Consider the following 18,727-nt stretch of genomic DNA (forward strand, 5'->3'; position numbering starts at 1 on the left):
GCTGTCAGGAGCCAAGTCGGGAGACTGACTAATGCATGATAATATCCAGGGGGTAAAGCCCAGTTAGAGCCGTTGTACCAACGATCTGACCTTAGTACAGCGATCTGCCCCTCTGAGCCATTGGCTGAGAGACAACCTGACAATCTAGTCTGTGAGAACGCCCATTGTGAGGGGCGAAACGGGTAGATGAGATTCCGGCCTTTTCAGCAATGTCACTTCCGGGCTAGTGGAAGTGTGTTGGAATGCACGCTTCTTTACCTATGCTGAGTACACAGTGCCATTGAAATACCAGCCTCTAGGAGCTCAGAATTTTTACATGCCATTTAACGTCTGATATATATTGTAAGTTCATTTCTTTTAGATTTATTAAATAAAAAGTTTTGAACATACTGCACTATTGGAATCTTCTCTATCTTCCATGCCGAGTATTAGATATTAGGAGACATCCAAGGAGCCCCATCCTCCACACTTACCAGCCAAAGTTTGCTAAGACCCCTATGCAGTACTGCCCAGGGGTCCACGCTGTCTGGTAAGTGAATTCAGTTTAGGGGGAGTGAGACACAGTCACTTCGCACGAAAGTCACATGGATGTTTTGAATTAAGAGCACTCTTCACAAACTTTCACTGGACACTTGCTTATTTATAAAAAAATGTTTTTATATAAATTTTTTTTTTTTTTTTGATTTGTTTGATTGTATTTCCTCCTATATATCTATATAGGAATATAGACTCACTAACAGTTCACAAATACGGGTTGATGATTTAGTTCAATACTGCACTGTCCTTAGTGCTGTGTTATGATTATCTACCTATTTTTAGTCACTGAGTGATGAACAGCAGTGGCAGTTTTTAAAGCGTTGGATATTCACTTAGCACAGGGAGGACTTGAGTCCTTTATTGTATCACATTGGCTGAGAGCGCTGATCAGGAGCCAGTTGGCTGCTGGTTTTCCAGCATGCAGGGGCGGCTTTTGCCAGCTGGCATACACACAGGCCGAATGTTGGCTGGTTTTAACTGAAGCGGCCGATGTCTCCCGACATTCGGGCCGTGTGTACAGGGCTCGGTTCTCACAGCTCTCTGCTGACTGTCAATTCAGCAGATCTCTGCTCTGCTCCCTCCTCACTCACTGGAGTGCTTTGCTGTGGAGGGGGTGGGAACGGTCTGCTAAGGCCCTCAGCTGCTCGCTGAGAGGCTGAGCCGGGTGCCAGTCCAGGCATGTGGGCGGATCCTGACTTCATGATCATGATAACGTCCCAGCCTGGACCAGCTCTGTGACATCAGAGAGCAGACTTCAGCCAGCTCTCTGCTGAAAACTGATCCACAGGAGAAGTACAGCCAAACGAGCTCTGGCTGTACTTCTTCTTTAAAGTCTAAACTCATTCGATGAGATGCACATGCGTAGTATGCCCCGTCTGGGAATCAAATGCCTCTCAAAACACATTAGCAGCCCTTTGCGAAAGAGATAGGGGCCCAAAATAGGGCCAAATTTAGATAGACCAGCTCTCCTGCTCCATGGCTGCAACATACTGTTCAAAAGCGTTGCAGCCCCTGCTAAAGAAGTTCTATGGGGATCAGAGTCCACACACTGAGGACCAATTTTAAAAGGGCTGAGGCCTTCAGTAATTAAACAGGATATAAAAAGGGACGAGCCCCCAATCCTGGCTTTGTCCTCCTGGATGGGAACAGCCCCAAAGGGATCTTAAGGGGCCCCACTTGCTGAAGGACCATGGCTCTGGACCTGTATAGCACCCTAAGGCTAACAACGATGCATATCGCACCCTCCCCAACAAGATACAGTGCCCAAAGAGCCATTATAGATCAGCCCCACATCTTGGTCCAGGTACAATCCCCCAAGGATTACCAGAGCAGTCAACCAATCCAGAAAGCTGTAGATGAAAGCCACACCAGTTGCCATTCATGATCAGGAAATGAACCCAGGGATATAGGATTATAAATAAAAGAAAATTCCAAATATTAGTGTACAGTACAGGAACACAAGTTTTCAGGTGATTGGATACTCGAAAAGTGAGGACACACTGCCTGCACACCTCCCCTTTAACCCTTCCCCACTCTGCAAGCCCTCAATTTTGTAGCAAGCAATGCAGAGTAACAAAGGAAGGATGGCCTATACCCTGTAATGTACTTAAGGAGGTGGAATTCAACCACTTGCCGACAGGGCTGGTGTAAGGATTTTTGAAACTCTAGGCGAAATCTAATTGTGCCCCCCTCACCCCACCCCCCGGCTTCACCCCTGAATGCACCCCCGTTGCCCTGCCCACAAGTACATTTCGTACAGGGTGCAAGGTTCAGGAGTGCGTTTCGTACAGGGTGCAAGGTTCAGGAGTGCGTTTCGTACAGGGTGCAAGGTTTAGGAGTGCGTTTCGTACAGGGTGCAAGGTTCAGGAGTGCGTTTCGTACAGGGTGCAAGGTTCAGGAGTGCGTTTCGTACAGGGTGCAAGGTTCAGGAGTGCATTTCGTACAGAGTGCAAGGTTTAGGAGTGCGTTGTGCAGGGTGTGAAAGGTTCAGGAGTGCATTTCGCACATGGTGCAAGGTTCAGGGGTGTGTTTCGTACAGAGTGCAAGGTTCAGAAATGTGTTGTACAGAGTGCAAGGTTCAGGAATTTGTTAAACTGCAAAGACACTAATGAATTAAACTGTGCACAATTACATCCTAAAATCTTGATTAACAGTATACAGGAGCTGAGGGAAGAATGCAGGCATCAGATAGATAATAAATCAGAGCAGCCTAAAGCAGGACATTCAGCAGTATAAACCTCTATCCAGTACAGCCAGGGATTGGTGGGCAAGCCAGCAGGGCGTAATGGCCAATGAGAGAGAGTGTGAGTTCATGAGAGGAGCTGTCAAATTGAAGCTGTTTTCAGAAGGGCGTGGACAAGTGTGGGGCTCGGCCCCTTTGTCCCCTGCATAGACAAAACAATCGTCATTTATACATTGGTATGCAGGGAAGAAGGTGGCAGGGGACAGGACCAACTACTGCATGTGCAACCACAGCTCTGTATAATCAACCTGAATTATACAGAGCTGTGGGTGCAAATGCAGTAGTTGTCTGTCCCCCTGCCACCTTCTTCCTCGCACACCAATGTATAAACGCTGGCTGTTTTCTCTACAGATGGAACAAAGGGGTGGAGCCCCGCATATCGGCCCGACTCTTTTCGACATCAGAGTTTCAATTTGACAGCTCCACTCATGGACTCAAACACGCTCTCTCTCATTGCGGCTGTACGCCCCGCTGGCTTGGAACTGTTGGGACTCGTCAACTTTCTGCGGCCACCCTCCATACAGCAGTGCTGTGCTGCCTGAGGCTTGCTGTAGCGCTCAAGCGGCACACAGCATGAGGAGTGCCTCATCGGCTGGGTGCAGGATGCCGGCGTCCCCTGCTAAGCTGCGCCCTAGGCGGCTGCTTAGGTCGCCTTAACGGTAGCGCCGGCCCTGCTTGTCGACTGGCCGCCACAGATTTACTGCAGCAGGCTGGCTCAGCTGCGAGAAACGACGTAGCCCTATGTCGGTCGCGCACGTAGGTGCCACGGCAGTGCGCTTCCGCCCCCACTAGGCAGCGGGGATGCCGATTTAAGGCATCGGCGGCCGCGATCACCCCTGGGCACCCACGATCGCTCCCCGCTGATAGAGAAGGACAGTCAGCTGTTGTAAACATCCTTCTATATAGGATCACAGGTCTCTATGAGCATTTCACAAGCCTATCCCCCCCCCCCCCCCCCCACAGTTGGAAAACATTGCCCTAGGCTCACATTTAACCCTTTGATCACCACTGTGTTAACCCCTTCCCTGCCAATGTCATTATTACAGTAACAGTGCATATTTTTATCAGTGATTACTGTAGTAATGTCACAGGTCCTCCAAAAAGTGTCAGTTAGGCGTCCGATCTGTCCCCTGCAATGCCGCAGTCCCACTAAAAATCACAGATTGCCGCCATTACTAGTAAAACGAATAGAAATGATAAATCTTTCCTTTGATTGGTTTGCACAAAAGTTATCGCGTCTACAAACTAAATTCCCCTTTTGCAATTTTTTTTTTTTTTTACAAAAAATATGTAGCAGAATACAAATTGGCCTAAAAAGGATGAAACATTTTTTTATTTTGGTAATGTTATGTAGCAGAACATGAAAAATATTTTTTTCCCAGAAGCGCAAAAAATAGAAAATCGCAGCGGTGATCAAATGCCACCAAAAGAAAGCTATTTATGGGGGAAAAAGGACATCAATTTTAGTTCAGTACAGTGTCGCACGACCGCGCAATTTTCCATTAAAGTAACTCCGTGCCGAATCGCAAAAAATGGCCTGGTCATTAAGGGGGCAAAACCTTCCGGTCCAGAACTAATTAAAAAGGTAAAACAAAATGCCTTTCATCTTAATTATACAGTATGAGACACATGAAAAAGTATTCATAGATCTTGGGACAGCAGGATCAACTACGAGGATAAACCACTTCTTTGTGAACTCTTTATTTTCTTGGATAGAGTTCAGCTCAGATTTTAGAGTAAAAAAAAAATGTTTTTTAGCTACCCAATAGTCATTGCACATTCTACCTGTTCGTGAACAGGAATTTTTTTTTAATGTTTTTGCAGGTCCCTCTGTACCCAAAATGGCATGATGAGAAGAAGAATCTAGCTGTACAATGTCGAGGCTTTTGTGGATAACAGTAGTCAGCTTTCCACATTAACAAGCATGTTGAGTGTAGTTTCCACTTCACTATAGTGGCAACTAAGGGTATAAATGCTTCACATTTTCCTCCATTACTACCTCAATGTCCTTTCAGTCCCTTTATGTCTGCCCCATCTAGGGAAGGCATATCGGGTCTCAACTTCAGGAAAAGGAAGCAGGAGTATGGAAACAGGAGAAGGAGAATAGGCGTGACATTTTTTAGACCAAAGCAAAAGCTTAATGCCGTTATTGCCGTAAGGATTTTGGTACTTACTGTAAAATCTATTTCTCTGAGTTTATTGACTGACACAGCACTCCATATTTAGAACCATAGAGATATATCGCCCCCTACAAGAGTAGGACACTAGGAAGAAAAACACTTGGCTACGCCTATGGGCAGTCCTAGCTGATATACAGCCCCCCTTTCTGCTAAAGGCCTTCAGTTTAGTAACAAGCAGCAGTGTCAGAAGTATTAAAACTGCATTTTAGAATGTAAGCTCTAATGAGCAGGGCCCTCTGATTTCTTTTATACCAAATTGTATAGTAACTGTAATGTCTGTTAATTTTGTTAAGCGCTGCCCAAACTGTTGGCGACATAAATCCTGTATAATAATAATAAACCTCATTATGGGCTCACTTCACCTTTTGTGCGAAGCCCAGCCCGGCTGTCGCTTGTAGTTCTCCAGGAGGATCCCCCTGAATAGCTAGCATGAGTGAGAAAATAAAATTTCTAAGAAAAACTGAGACTGCAGTCCCAGCAGGGTTTCCTAGTCCTCCTCCTGAGCTAGGCAGCAAAAAACTGAATAGTAGCTCTGAGTGTCTGAGGGTAATGTCTAGAGGGACAGCCCCTAAGGTGTGTCTTGTGTAAAGCTTTTTATGAATGTTTTCACTACCTAGCCTGCTCCTGCAGAGGGCGCCATTAACCAATTGTGAAGAATACTTGGAAGGGTTGCGACTGTCAGAGGACGTAAGAGAAATCCTATTTTCCCTTTCGTTCATTGACAGACACAAAGCTTTATATTCAGTATTCAGAACCATAGGTACGTCCCCAAGCAGTGCCAAAACATGAGGGGTGGGACAAAAAAAAATCACAAACACAAGAATCCAACCAGGCAACAGGAGCTCAAAAAAAAAAACAAACAACTGGAGCTCAACCTGAACCATATACCCCCAAAGAGGAAACAGACCCCCCTTGGGGCTAAAAGAAGCATCCGCAGATGCCAAAACATCCACCTTGTAGACTTTGTGAAAGTGTGCACTGACGACCCAGTGGCTGCCTTGCAAACCTGTGCCACTGAAGCCTGATGACGGAAGGCCCAAGAATCACAAAGTGCCCAAGTAGAGAGAGCCGTTACAGGGAAAGGAGGAGCCTGACCCCTAATAGAGTAGGCCCGAGTCACTGTCTGTCTGATCCATCTGGAAAAGGTTGCAGAAGAAGCGGACGGCTCTTTTCTGGATCACAAACAGGGACTCTGACCTCCTAAAAGACTCCATGTTTCCCAGACACACCCAAATTGCCCAAACCACATCCAGGGCATGCAACGCAAATTCCTTGGGATGAGCGGGTCTAGGACACAAGGAAGGACACACAATGTCTTCATTCAAATAGAAGTCAGAGAAAACCTTAGGTAGGAATGACAGGCATGGACGAAGTACCATTTTATCTTTGTGGACCACTAAGTAGGGGGTACGACAAGATAACTCCATCAGTTCCAAAACCCTGCACGCAGAGGTAATACCCACATAAAACGCCACCTTCTGTGACAGCATAAGAAGGGGAATTTCCCGAATATTTACTAAGGGGGGTTTCTGGAGAACTGAAAGCACCAATTTAAATCTCAGGGCCAATTTCGAGCCACCAAAAAGGAACGATTGTGAACACCAATCTGCTCACACCATGAGATGTACACTTTCCCTATACGATGGTAAATCTTTCTAGAGGTAGACTTCCTAGCCTTCAGCATAGTTGAAATCACGGACCCAGGAAAACCTCTATTCTTCAGTACCTAGCTTTCAACAGTCAGGCCGTCAAAGCCAGCGATTGTAAAGCAGGATGGATGATCAGCCCTTGGGAGAGCAGGTCCTTCCGGAAATGCAGCCTCCAAGAAACATTGGCGACCAAGCGCACTAGGTCGGCGTACCAAGACTGGTGAGGCCAGTCCGGGGCCACCAGAATAACTAGAAATCCCTTAGCCTCTATCCTGTGCAGAAGTCGCGGAAGACTCTTAAGAAGAAGGTAACCATAAATCAGACAAAAATGGCCCCACGGTGCCACCAGAGAATCTGTGGCATCTGCTGGTACCGAGATTTGTGGCAAGGTCTGAGGATCCTCTGACGCCAACCGAGACGCCAACAGGTGCACCTTTGGGGTGCCCCAAACTTCAAGGTCTGGAGAGTGATCTCCACGTCGTCCAAAGCAAATGAGGACTCCACTCGCAAGAGGAGGTCGTCCAAGTAGCCCAGCATAGCAATCCCCCACAGGGGTAGCAGTGCCAGAACCGGGGCCAACACTTTCATGAAGACCTGAGGAGTGGAGGCAAGACCAAAGGGTAACGTCACAAACTGATAGTGCTCCTTTCCCACAGCAAAGCAAAGGAAATGCGAATGTCGGGCACATATTAGTATGTGCAAGTAAGCATCTTTGATTTCGATAGAAGCTAGGAAATTGCCCTAATATAGGGATGCAACAACCGTGCAAATTTGGAGGAATGACTATCTGCTGGACAGCAGGAGATGAATCACAGCATGGAACTTTTGGAGTTTGTACAGAGAAAGGAACACTCTAGCTAGAGCTGAATCCAGAGTCAGACCCGTAAAAATCAATGTCATCCAGGGTAGCCTGGAGATCGCCCTGAAAGGGCAAATCAGTCTGATTTTTTAGAGGTCTGGTCTGCAGACCAACACTTAAGCCCCAATATGGACCTAAGTACCACTGCCGAAACAGACAGCCTAGAGATCAGGTGAGCCGCATCCAAAGAGACATCACAGATAAACTGCAGCCCCTGGAACTAGTCTGCCAGTTCAGCAAAGGCAGGGCGAAGGTGCTCACCCTCTAGGCAATGGCAAAAAAGTTTTTGCCTACTCGGTCAGAGTTTGCGACACCAGGGCAATGGTGAAGACCGGCCTAACCAGCAACAGCGAACATATTGTGGGCCACAGCCTCTGCTTTCCTGTTAGCCAGTCTTATAATGACGGCGATTCCTTAACCGGAATCATGATCACTTTATTCAACCTGGAAACCGGAGGGTCCACCACTGGTGGCACAGTCCACTTTAAGGAGGGACTCTTCAAAGGGGTACCTCACAGCAAAGCGTTTAGCAACCACAAAGGGACGTTTTGGACGCTCCCACTCATTTGCAACAAATCTCTCAAACTAGGAGGGATATGGAAACACTTTTGCCGCAAAAGACGGCTTTTGAGTGAAAAAGAGGAAAGCCACCCCTGCTGTAGCTTCAGCTGCAACCTCAATTTTTAAAGTTTCATGCATAGATACAATCAGTGCGTTCATCAGCACCTCCTCGTGCGCAGCTACAGGTGTGGAAGAATCCTCTTACCGAGCCGAATCAGATTTAGGATCTGAGACGACAGATGAGACAGGGGAAGGCGGGGGGCACTTTTTGCTAGCCCGTCCCCCAAAAGTCACCTCCACCCAGGACAAAAAGGACTACAGGACTGCCATCAGGGCATCGATGGATAGTTGGGATCCTGAGGGACCCGCAGCCTCTGAGAGGGGGTCAGGTGGGGAAACATTCTCCAGAGACTTCATTATTGAAGAGGGGGACTTCCAAAAAGTGTCTAGCATTGCAAAAGGACACCCCCACCACGCTGGTAGCACCATCAGGTCACCAGAAAACCGAGCACCCCACAACCTGCAGCAAACAAAAGGGAGGGACCCCACCAGGGAAGTACCGACTGCACCAGGGATATCACTTGCTCCTTGCGGCGTCCAAGAGAAAGAAAGACCCAGGAGTTAGCACCAAGGAAAAGGAGGAGCTCCCGCAGTCAAGATCTCCGCCCAGAGGCTCCTCTGTAATGGCCGCTGCTCTGTAGTATGCCAGACCCAAAAAAAATGGCCTCTGGACCACAAAAACATGGCTGCTGGCCATTGAAAACAGGCTACAACAAAATGGTCGCCACCTGCAGATCTACTAGTCTCCCAGGGACCTAGGAGGGAAACATGAGGGAAGTGGGGAACCGGGCACAGGGCCCCACAGCAGGTAGAATTATCTACACCCCCCCCCCCGATAGCCCAGTCGCCGGCGCTGCACACCCCCTCCCCCCCCCCCCCACCACCAGTATATAACTATACCCCAGCTCCAGATCGACCATGACTAGATGACCCACAGGGACCACCAGTATTCAGGGAGGTCTGATGGGAAGGAGGGGGAACCCACGTGTCTGACCATCTCAGGGAGGGGCCCACCGCCCACCCCAAAACCCTCCAAGGGGAGAGGGGACAGCTATTCACCAGGTGGGCACAGCTTCAGACAGAACCTCCCCACCATTGAAATTGGGGGAGCAGTTAGCCAGGAGGAATGCTGTGACCCGATTGTAACCTCGCAAGGCATTTAAACTATGGCCCTCCAGTTGTTCAGGAACTACAATTCCCATCATGCCTAGTCATGTCTGTGAATGTCAGTTTTACAATGGCTCATGGGATGTGTAGTTCTGCAACAGCTGGAGGGCCGTAGTTTGAGGATCCCGGATCTAGATTATCCAGCCCATCGCCCAGTCCAGTCTGGCAGTTGATTGTGGATCTCACAGAAGAAAAGGGGAGAAAAAAAGCTATTTAAAAAAGGAAAAAATTGCCAGTACCATCCCAGGAACTAGGTCCTTACTCCTGACTAGGCAGAAGAAAATAAAAAACAGAAGCCCTATAGCAGAGGGGGAGTATACCATAAAGGACTGCCCACAGGCGTAGCAAAGTTTTTTTCTGCCTAGTGCCCTACTCCTGTAGGGGGCAATATAACCCAATGGTTCAGCATCCTGGAGAGCTGTGTCAGTCAATGAATGAAAGTAAAAAACATGGGGGGGGGGGGGGGGGGGACTTTTCTTCCGCAGTCTGAAAAGGGGAAAGAGCCTTGGCTTTCTCTGCACACAATAAGACTCTTAATGATTTTATCCAGGGTAGCCCCAAACAGGTGATCACCTTGAAAGGGCAAATCAGTTCAAGCTTTTTTAGAGGTCTGGTCCACAGACCAACACTTAAGCCACAACACACATGCCTAATCACCACTGCCGAAACAGATCACTTAGAAATCAAGGGGGTCGTATCCAAAGAGGCATTGTAGACAAACTGCAGCCCCTGAATCAGCTGGTCCACCAACTCTACAAAGACAGAGGAAATTGCTCACCCCCCAGCTCATGGGCCAAAAGTTTAGCCCACTCAGTGTTTGCGACACCAGGGTAATGGCCAGAACAGGCCGTAGCGTCGAACCAGCAATAGTGAACATTTTGTGGGCCACAGACTGCCTGTCAGCCGGATCTTTAGAGGCTGAGGATTACTCACCAGGAATCATGGTTGGCTTGTTTAACCTGGAGAAAGGAGGGACCACCACTGGTGGAACAGTCCATTTCTTCAGAAGTGACTCTTCAAAGAGGTACCTCACCGCAAAGCTTTGAGGAACCAGAAAGGGACTTTTTGGACGCTCCCGATCTTTGTAGACAAACTTGTCAAAATAGGAGGGATAAGGGAACACTTTTGCAGTGCGAGACGACATGTTCATGCCAAAAGGAATGCCCACCTCCCCCCACAGTCTCAGCTGCATCCTCCATCTTTAAAGTCTCCCGCACGGATATAACCAGTGCGTCAACCAGCACCTTCCCGCAACTACAATTGTGGAGGAATCGTCCTCACTATCTGATAGGTCAGGGAATATAGCTACAAACTAGGGATAAACCGATTATCGGCAAAGCCGATATATCGGGGGCCGATAATCGGCAAGGCCGATAGATATGCACTTTCCCTGATATATCGGTATCGGCCCTGGAACTGGCCGATATTTTTGTGATGTCATTCTGCCTTCTTCAGGACAGGTACTTTTTGGGGGGCAAAGACACAGCCAGAAATTACAGGTACATACACTGAGTACTAGCTATACTGTCAGCAGGACCATTGTACCTTACAAAGTCCCCCAGAAACCCTGGCATCATACCAGTGCAATTGCATACACACCAGCCGCTCACTGTCGCCGCGATGCATGCATACACCCTCTAGGCATTCCCCACATACCAGGACACTCAACTGCTATACAGCCCAGCCCTGGTAGGCAATGCAGAGGAATATGCAAAAGGATTAACTATCCCTCCAGCATATCCTCCATTCGGATCAAACTCCTCTCCAATTAACCCGTCTTACGGGATCAGCCCCTCTGCACCATACATTGAGTGATATCGCTTCCACAAGTAACTTATCAGGCCATACACAATTATGCGAGAGGAACAAGCTCGATATTGAGACACTCCATGTGATCTTCCCACATCCCCTAGTTTTTGTATTTTTGTTACATGTTGTCCGTCTTGTTTTCGGTCTATCGTTGAAACATGATGACTTGTACTGCACAGTGTGCATTCCACACAATATTATTATAATAAATTGACCTATTATCACATCATTTATGTGTTGCCTTGTGCATCATTCACCCTCTATATAACCAACTTTTTTCTGCGACCTATGCAGAACACTTTTCCCATATATTATTCTGAGGCTGAGTGTTGTGCAGGCCTTCAGCACAGTGAATGTTTCCCAGTGGTTTTACAATGGTTTCCATTTGCCTGGTCTCTGCCATAGCTACGTGTAAAGGTAATCCCATATGTGGCACTCACTCAGTGGGCTATGGAATATAGGGTAAGCGTGTCCAGAAGCAGAATGCAGCAACCCAGGTTTGAACCGTTCTTTCACAAATCCTTGTGGCAAAAGGGCCGAAGGAAGAACCTGGCAACCCAAAACTGACTACAGGCAGAAAGACGGTGTAAAAAGTGGGATTCTCTGATGTGAGGAAACACCTGATGATCCTCCTGAGACTAAGTACTAACTGGTTTAGTTTTAGCATTAAATTTGAAATTTTTACACTGTATTGAATACAATTCAAATATCGCCCCAGTGATTAATAGTGTCAGAAAACATACAGGGTGACCCTGTCTTCCCTGTCTACAATGTTGTACTATATATGAAGTCAAGGCTTCACCCACCAGGGTTGGCATACCACTAAAGGGGTGTTCAGGCACTGGGTTCGAAAGGGATGGACCACATAGCTGACAACACGCATTGTTCTAAGTGCCAAGGTAAGTGCTCATGCAGGATCAAGTGCCCAAAATAACATTACATGCTGTCTGCAGAGCATGGCGTCCTTGAACAGCTCCCAAGGTTTACCAAGGTTGTGCTGATTCAGATGCAAGGTTTCTATGTGTAATATTAGAAGGCAGTGAGGAGTGAATTGAAGCATTTAAAGATAAAATAAAATAAAAACAACGATTAAGCTGAGGGTTATTTTCTCTGTGAAGGAGAAGAGGTCTACCGCTTTGAGACAATAGCAAAAACTGAGGACTCATTGAGTAGGGTGGGGTTATATGAGAAGCACCGCGGAGGCGTGTCCCTGAATGCTTTGCCCATGTCCAAACACCTGAAGGTAGGAGTCTAAAACTCGGGTCTATAAATAATTTGCCTGTGTCCTGTACTGTATGATTAAGATACACATTTTAATAAACAACAAATGTGTTACTTGGACAGTTGCTTTAATGGACATGCACATGAAAGGCCAACTTCTTCTAATCTCCTCTTCTTCTTCGAATGAATGAAACCAGAGTAAATAAGTAAACAGGTTACTTTTTATTTCAGAATCATGCTTCTGTACATCGTTTTATAAAACGCTGTCCAAAAGCTCAGTTTCTGAAAGCCAACAGCTACTGCTTGCTGGATGCTGTATTACTGAGCAAGCCCCATCTGTCATTGTGGCAAGGTGGAAGATGAGCAGTGAGTGATAGCCCTAGGTACTCCCAAGTAAATTTATTTTTGGGGTGTAGCACGATTAATATCCTCAGCTGTTTAACAGTGCTTTAACACAAGTATCATAAAGTCAGTAATTAATAAAAAATTAATAAGAGACACTAACTTGACACTTTCTTCTTGCTCTCCAAACTCCTCATCGTTAAAACCAAAATGATCGATAAATGCAGATGTCATTTGTTGCATCTGGTAGTCCACAAATGCCTAGAGAAAACATACCACCATGCATTAAACTGATGACAGTCTTAGACTTTGCATAAATTAAAAAAAAAAAAAAAAAGTAGCCATATCACCTGCTGTAATACAGTCTCTTGGGGAAAGCTGAATTCCTTTAAGTCATTATCTTCATCATCACTGGAAGAGTGCATATTTCTTGTGCTTACCTGTAAAACACACAAAACTACTAACATATACAAAGTATATATTAAGAAACGTGCTGCCATACACTTTGGGTCCGACTTTCAGGCTGCATTCACACCTGGGCGTTTTGAATTCCACACAGATTTTTCATAGATTTCAAAACGCCCAGATGTAAATGACAAATCGCACATTTCAGATGCCACGGTTGTCCCGCAATAAAAAAAAACATGCTTCATTGGTGACAAACCGTGTTGCGTAAAGCATGTCACCCAAAAAATGCTCCTTTTTGGCAACATGCTTCGCGCGATGCAGTATTCCCCGATTGCAGCGTGATTTATCGCGAGACAATCACGGCAGAACTGCTCTGGATTTTAGGTGCCAGTCGAATGGCATCTGAAAAGTACATTGTATGATTTCTCATGTACACCTGAGCGTTTTGAATTTGCCGCCAGAATTGCGGCAAATCTGCCCGTGATTCAAAACGCCCTGGTGTGAATTCAGTATGACTGCGAATATGTTTGTGCTACTTACCGTGTTTCCCCGAAAATAAGACCTACCCTGAAAATAGGACCTACTGTTATTTTCAAGGAGGGCTGCAATATAAGCCCTACCCCGAAAATAAGCCCTAGTTTAGGGTTTCTAAAATCCACTTTATTCGTGTTTTATAGAATGTCCACAGTGTGTTTCTGTAATAGAATAGTGTGAAATACCTTCGGTAGATGATCTCCCGCTCTGCTGTCCTCCTCCTCTCATAGCTGTCAGGAGGATCTCAGCCCCTCCCCTCTGCAGTGTTCAGATTGGGTCCCAGAAGCGCAGAGTATTAGATTAGAATTGTGTGAAATATCATCGTTACAGCGCCGCTCGGCACTTCCGTGACCCCCAGCTGTCAGTGGGGAAGAAGAGAAGGAAGAGCAGTGGGAAATCAGCTGAGCGCCGGTGTACAGAAGGTATTTCAGACAATTCTAATCTAAAAGTGCCAAGTATTAGACAGGAACAGCAAGCGGAAGTGACGGAAGGACGCTCTACGCGTTTCGTCATTTGACGTCATCAGGAGCAGCCTGGACCTCCTGTGAACCGCATTTCCGGTGTTTGGAGCGCATCGCATTCCGGAAGTAACCCGGGAACGGACCCACGATATCTGTATTTTGATCTGCTTACTTTTCACCGCTAAATTGTGAGTAATATTTTAATCTTAATAAAGTATTTACCATATAGTACTTCACTATATGAGCCTTTCCTCCTCATATATGATCAGGATCTCCATCTCATGTATCACCGTTATACCATGAGGGTTAATGGAACTAAGGAGATGATGTATACTCCATATTGATGCTGTCCGAGGAGATTCACCCTTAACATTTACCACGCGTATTACCCCCTGCAGGGGTGCCAGTTTCTGGCGAGTGCGCAATTCATTAGGGGGGACACAGGATTCACCTGCACGCGTCACCTTCGGAAGAGTCTCACCTTATTCCATAATTATTTGGGACCGGATGGTGGTCACCCTCTTGATTTTGTGAACTCTTAATTTTACACGGACTCACCTATATAGTCACTTTTTTTGTTATGCGACACCCATCATTGTATATAAGTGTCACTGGACTTCACCTGCTTTTGAACTGTTGTCTTACTTTTATTTTTATATTTATTTTTATTAATTTTTGTTATACCTTGTTTTTTGGCTATTATCATATTTGTATTTGCCTTCACTTTTTCCCATTTTTTGGGACACACTTTATTTTCTAGACCTATTTCACTTTATCACTTTATGCGATTTGTCAAGTTAACTTTTAGGAGCACCGTCACTTTAATTTCTCCCATCTGCTATAATTATTTTTGGCACCAAGTCACTTTATTTCTACCCCACCTGCTATATATTTATTAGCACCTAGTCACCTTATATCTATAATATCATTGCACCTATCACTATTGCACTTTATCGAACAATTTGGGGATATTGTGTATCATTTATTACATATGTATTTATTGTGCATTCCTCTTTAGGACACTTTTTCAACTTATTGCATCATATCGCATTCAGCACTTTATCATTTACACCACTCCTTTGAGAGATATTTATACCTTTTATCTATTCCCTACATTTATTTACACCCCATCATTTTGGCAGTACCCAGTACCTTCCTCCTTTTCTATTGCGGAAGAAAGGTGCTCTTCCCCCCTGTGAGACTCTTAATGATGTCATCCATGGTAGCTCCCCCCTGTGAGACTCTTAATGATGTCATCCATGGTAGCTCCAAACAGGCAATCTCCTTGAAAGGGAAGACCCGTTAAGGCTTTTTTTTGGTCTGGTCCATAGACCAACATTTTGGCATAAAACATGCCTAAGGACCACTGCCAAAACATACAGTCTAGCAATCGGGGGAGTCACATCCGAAGAGGCATCATAGATAAACTGCAGCCCCTGGACCAACTGGTCCACCAGCTCCACAAAAGGCAGGGGGAGCTGCTCACCCTCCAGGTCACGGCATAAAAGCTTAGCCCACTTGGTTAGAGTTTGTGACAACAGAGCAATCGGGGAGACCGGTCTGAGTGCAGAGCCAGCCATAGTGAACATACTACGGGCCGCAGCATCCGCTTTTCTGTCAGCCGGATCCTTAAAACCCAACAATTCTTCCACCAGAATCATGGTTGCCTTATTCAACCTGGAAACCGGGGGATCCACCACCGGTGGAACAGTCCACATCTTAAGGAGGAACTCTTCAAAAAAGGTACCAAATTGCGAATTGCTTAGGGACCACAAAGGGACATTCCCACTCTTTTGCGACAAATCTGTCAAAATAGTAAGGAAACGGAAACACTGTCACCGCTCTAGATGACTTGTGAGTGCCAAAGGGAACCGGTGCATCAGCTGCGTCCTCCATTTTTAAAGTCTCACGCAGAGACACATTCAGTGCCTGCACCAGCGCCTTTTTGTGTGTGGCTACAGGAGTGGAGAGATCAACTTCACCATCTGAGAACTCAGGGCGCGTAGCCACAGACCCCTCAGGGCAGGACCGGTCCACAATGGCCAGATCAGATTCAGAATCTGAGGAGAAAGATGAAGCAGGGGAAGGCGGGGTGCGCTTTTTACTACCCCGCTGCCCCAAAAGCCAACTCTACCCAGGACACAAAGGACTCCAGGACCGCCGTCAGTGCATCAATGGATGGTTGGGACCCAGAGGGCCCGCAGGCTCTGAGAGGGGATCATGGGGGGAAATGTGCTCCAAGGACTCCATGGGGAATAAGGGTACCCCAAAAAAGTGCCAAAAGACAATGCCAAGGGACACTCCTACCACACTGGTAACACCACCCAGGCGCCAGCCACAGAGCACTCCCTGATTCTGCCGCAGATAGGACCCCACCCGACTCACCACCCCACCAGGCAATCACCGGCAGAACCAGGATTAAAGCACTCCACATGCGGCGTCCAGGAAGGAAAGAGGCCCAGGAGCCAGCACCACAGGATAAGCAGGGGCTCCCACAGCTAAAATGGCTGCCCAGAAGGCTCCACAATAATGGTTGCGATTCATACTAATGCCAGGCTTACACAAAATGGCTGCCCCGGCTACCAACATATAGCCGCCAGCCTATACAGAAAATATGCTGCAACAAAAACGGCTGCTCCATGAGGCTCCCAGGAGGAATCCCTGGGCCCAGGCAAGACACAGAGCAAGAAAAGGGGGCCGTGGCAGGAGCCCCCCACCAGCTACAGTGCCCCCTCCCCCATCGCCAGTACAGTACCCTGCCCCAGTCTTAGAAGGTAGCCAGACCACCACCTGTATAGGTGGAGGGGGGATAGAGGGGCAGAGAGGGGGGGATAGACAGATGACTGACAGGGCAATCAGACTCAAGGGGGGCCTAACAGGAAGGAGGGGAATCCGGAGATCTGCCTGTCCCAGGGAAAAGCCCCGGTCCACCCCAAAACCCTCCAGGGGGAGAGGGGGGATAACTACTCACCATACCAGGAACCAGGCGGGCACCGCTCCAGACAGAACCATCTCGCCATCTAAATGAGGGGGCTGTCGGCCAGGAGGAAAGCTGCGACGCAGCCTGAGACCCAGTCGTATCCAACCTTGCGAGGCGTTTAACTGGCAGGCCAGCCCCCCATCGTAACTAAAAAGAACAATTCCCATGACCAGAGATCCCAGCAAGGAACTAGGTCCTTACTTCTGACTAGGCAGAAAAAAACTGAGTACCTATAGCAGAGGGGGGAGTAAAGTTCTTTCTCTGCCTAGTGTCCTACTCCTGTAGGGGGCAGTATAACCCAATGGTTAGGAAGATCGGGAGCTCTGTCCTTCAATGAACGAAAGTGAAAATCAATGGGCTATCAGAGCTCTCACCAGTGACCTGATAGCTCACTGAGAACTACAAGACGTCTTCCACAAAGGCTAATAGAACTTGCGGGCATTCATTCACAGGTGGAGGCGCGTGGAACAGGCGTGTCCTACAACGTGAGGCACTCTGGATCCTACGCCTCAATGCCACCTGCCGCCCGGGGTTGAATGAGGCACAGTCTTTCAAATCTTTTTTGTAATTTTACCATTCTCCCTCTTTTCCCCTCCCTAATACTTCTCCCCCTTCTTTCCCTTCTTTGGACTATTCCTGCGATTCATACATGGTTCATTGGACCCGGTGCGCATTTCCTGCGCCCTCACTGTTTGATATTTATTTTTCCATTTTGAAGGTTGTTCCCTCTCATTGCAGACGCCCTTATGGTTGGGCGTTTGCCATGGCTGGAATCTTATGTGTCTACCTCTCTTTATCTAACATCATTTATTCATGGATCTGATATTTAATTTACATATTTCTGTCTTTTTTCCTTTTGTTTTTCCCTATAGATGCGGCTGCCACTGGGGGATGTTGTTATGTCTTGGTTCCACTGGGTGGCGCTGTCTCATTGTCAACGGTCTGCTCGAGTTCATTAGGTTTCACTGTGCGGCCGGGGAGCCACATTGCAACGCTTCCTGATGGAGGCTTTAGATGTGGCATACGAGCCCATTAGACCCTCGGGCCTCTGGTGGGCTCCTCCCCTCCCACGCTCTGCCAGTCCGGCGTTTCCTACCCTTTTACGCACGGCTTTTTGGCGCATGCGTGGGCGGGACGGCCGGGGTCAGATTGACGTCACTTCCGGATGACTCACTGACCCGGGAACAATTGAGCTATAAAGGAGGCAGATATCCAGCCTCCGTTATGGTGGTTATTCCCCATCCGGGGGTCACTGATCTGGGTTCCTGAGGAGCATTTGGAGGACGCGCTGCATGGTAATTCTTATCTCTTTACTTCGTCTCTGTTTATTTAGAGTCCCAGTCTAGTCCTTAATTGTCTATCTATTGCTAGCTTTTTTCGTTTTGGAGGAACTGCCTGCTATTTTACTATATGCCTTATGTCCGGCCATGTATGGAACAGGTGAGTATACACTGGCTTTAATACCGACATTGGCCACCCTTCACGGCCTCTGTCCTTAGACATCTGACACTTCCTCCCTTTTTGGTTTTACTCTTTAGGTGTTGGTGTTCCATATATATAATCTACTTTCCTGATTAAGGCTCACTAACCCTATAGGTGCCGGTTCTCGTTAATGCTGCTATCTATGCTTTCTGCATCTCCACTTTCGTGGGATACTTCCTGGCTTGGGTATATTGCTACTTGTCGCTATAATTACCCCCTGTTACATCTTTTGGAT

General features: G+C 47.1%; 1 protein-coding gene across 2 annotated transcripts in view; it reads right to left on the reverse strand.

Annotated features, from left to right (window-relative positions):
• PPP6R1 (protein phosphatase 6 regulatory subunit 1) overlaps positions 1-18,727 on the reverse strand; it is a 327,149-nt gene that overhangs the window by 110,861 nt on the left and 197,561 nt on the right. For both annotated transcript variants that reach the window (XM_082274358.1, XM_082274359.1), the window contains exons 14-15: positions 12,978-13,067; positions 12,791-12,888 (exon numbers count right to left, since the gene is read on the reverse strand). In XM_082274358.1, coding sequence (XP_082130484.1) covers positions 12,791-12,888; positions 12,978-13,067 — 188 coding nt within the window. The remainder of the gene's footprint in view (positions 1-12,790; positions 12,889-12,977; positions 13,068-18,727) is intronic.

This window comes from Pelophylax lessonae (genome assembly GCF_965119305.1).
Source record: "Pelophylax lessonae genome assembly, chromosome: 12".
Taxonomy (NCBI): Eukaryota; Metazoa; Chordata; class Amphibia; order Anura; family Ranidae; genus Pelophylax; species Pelophylax lessonae.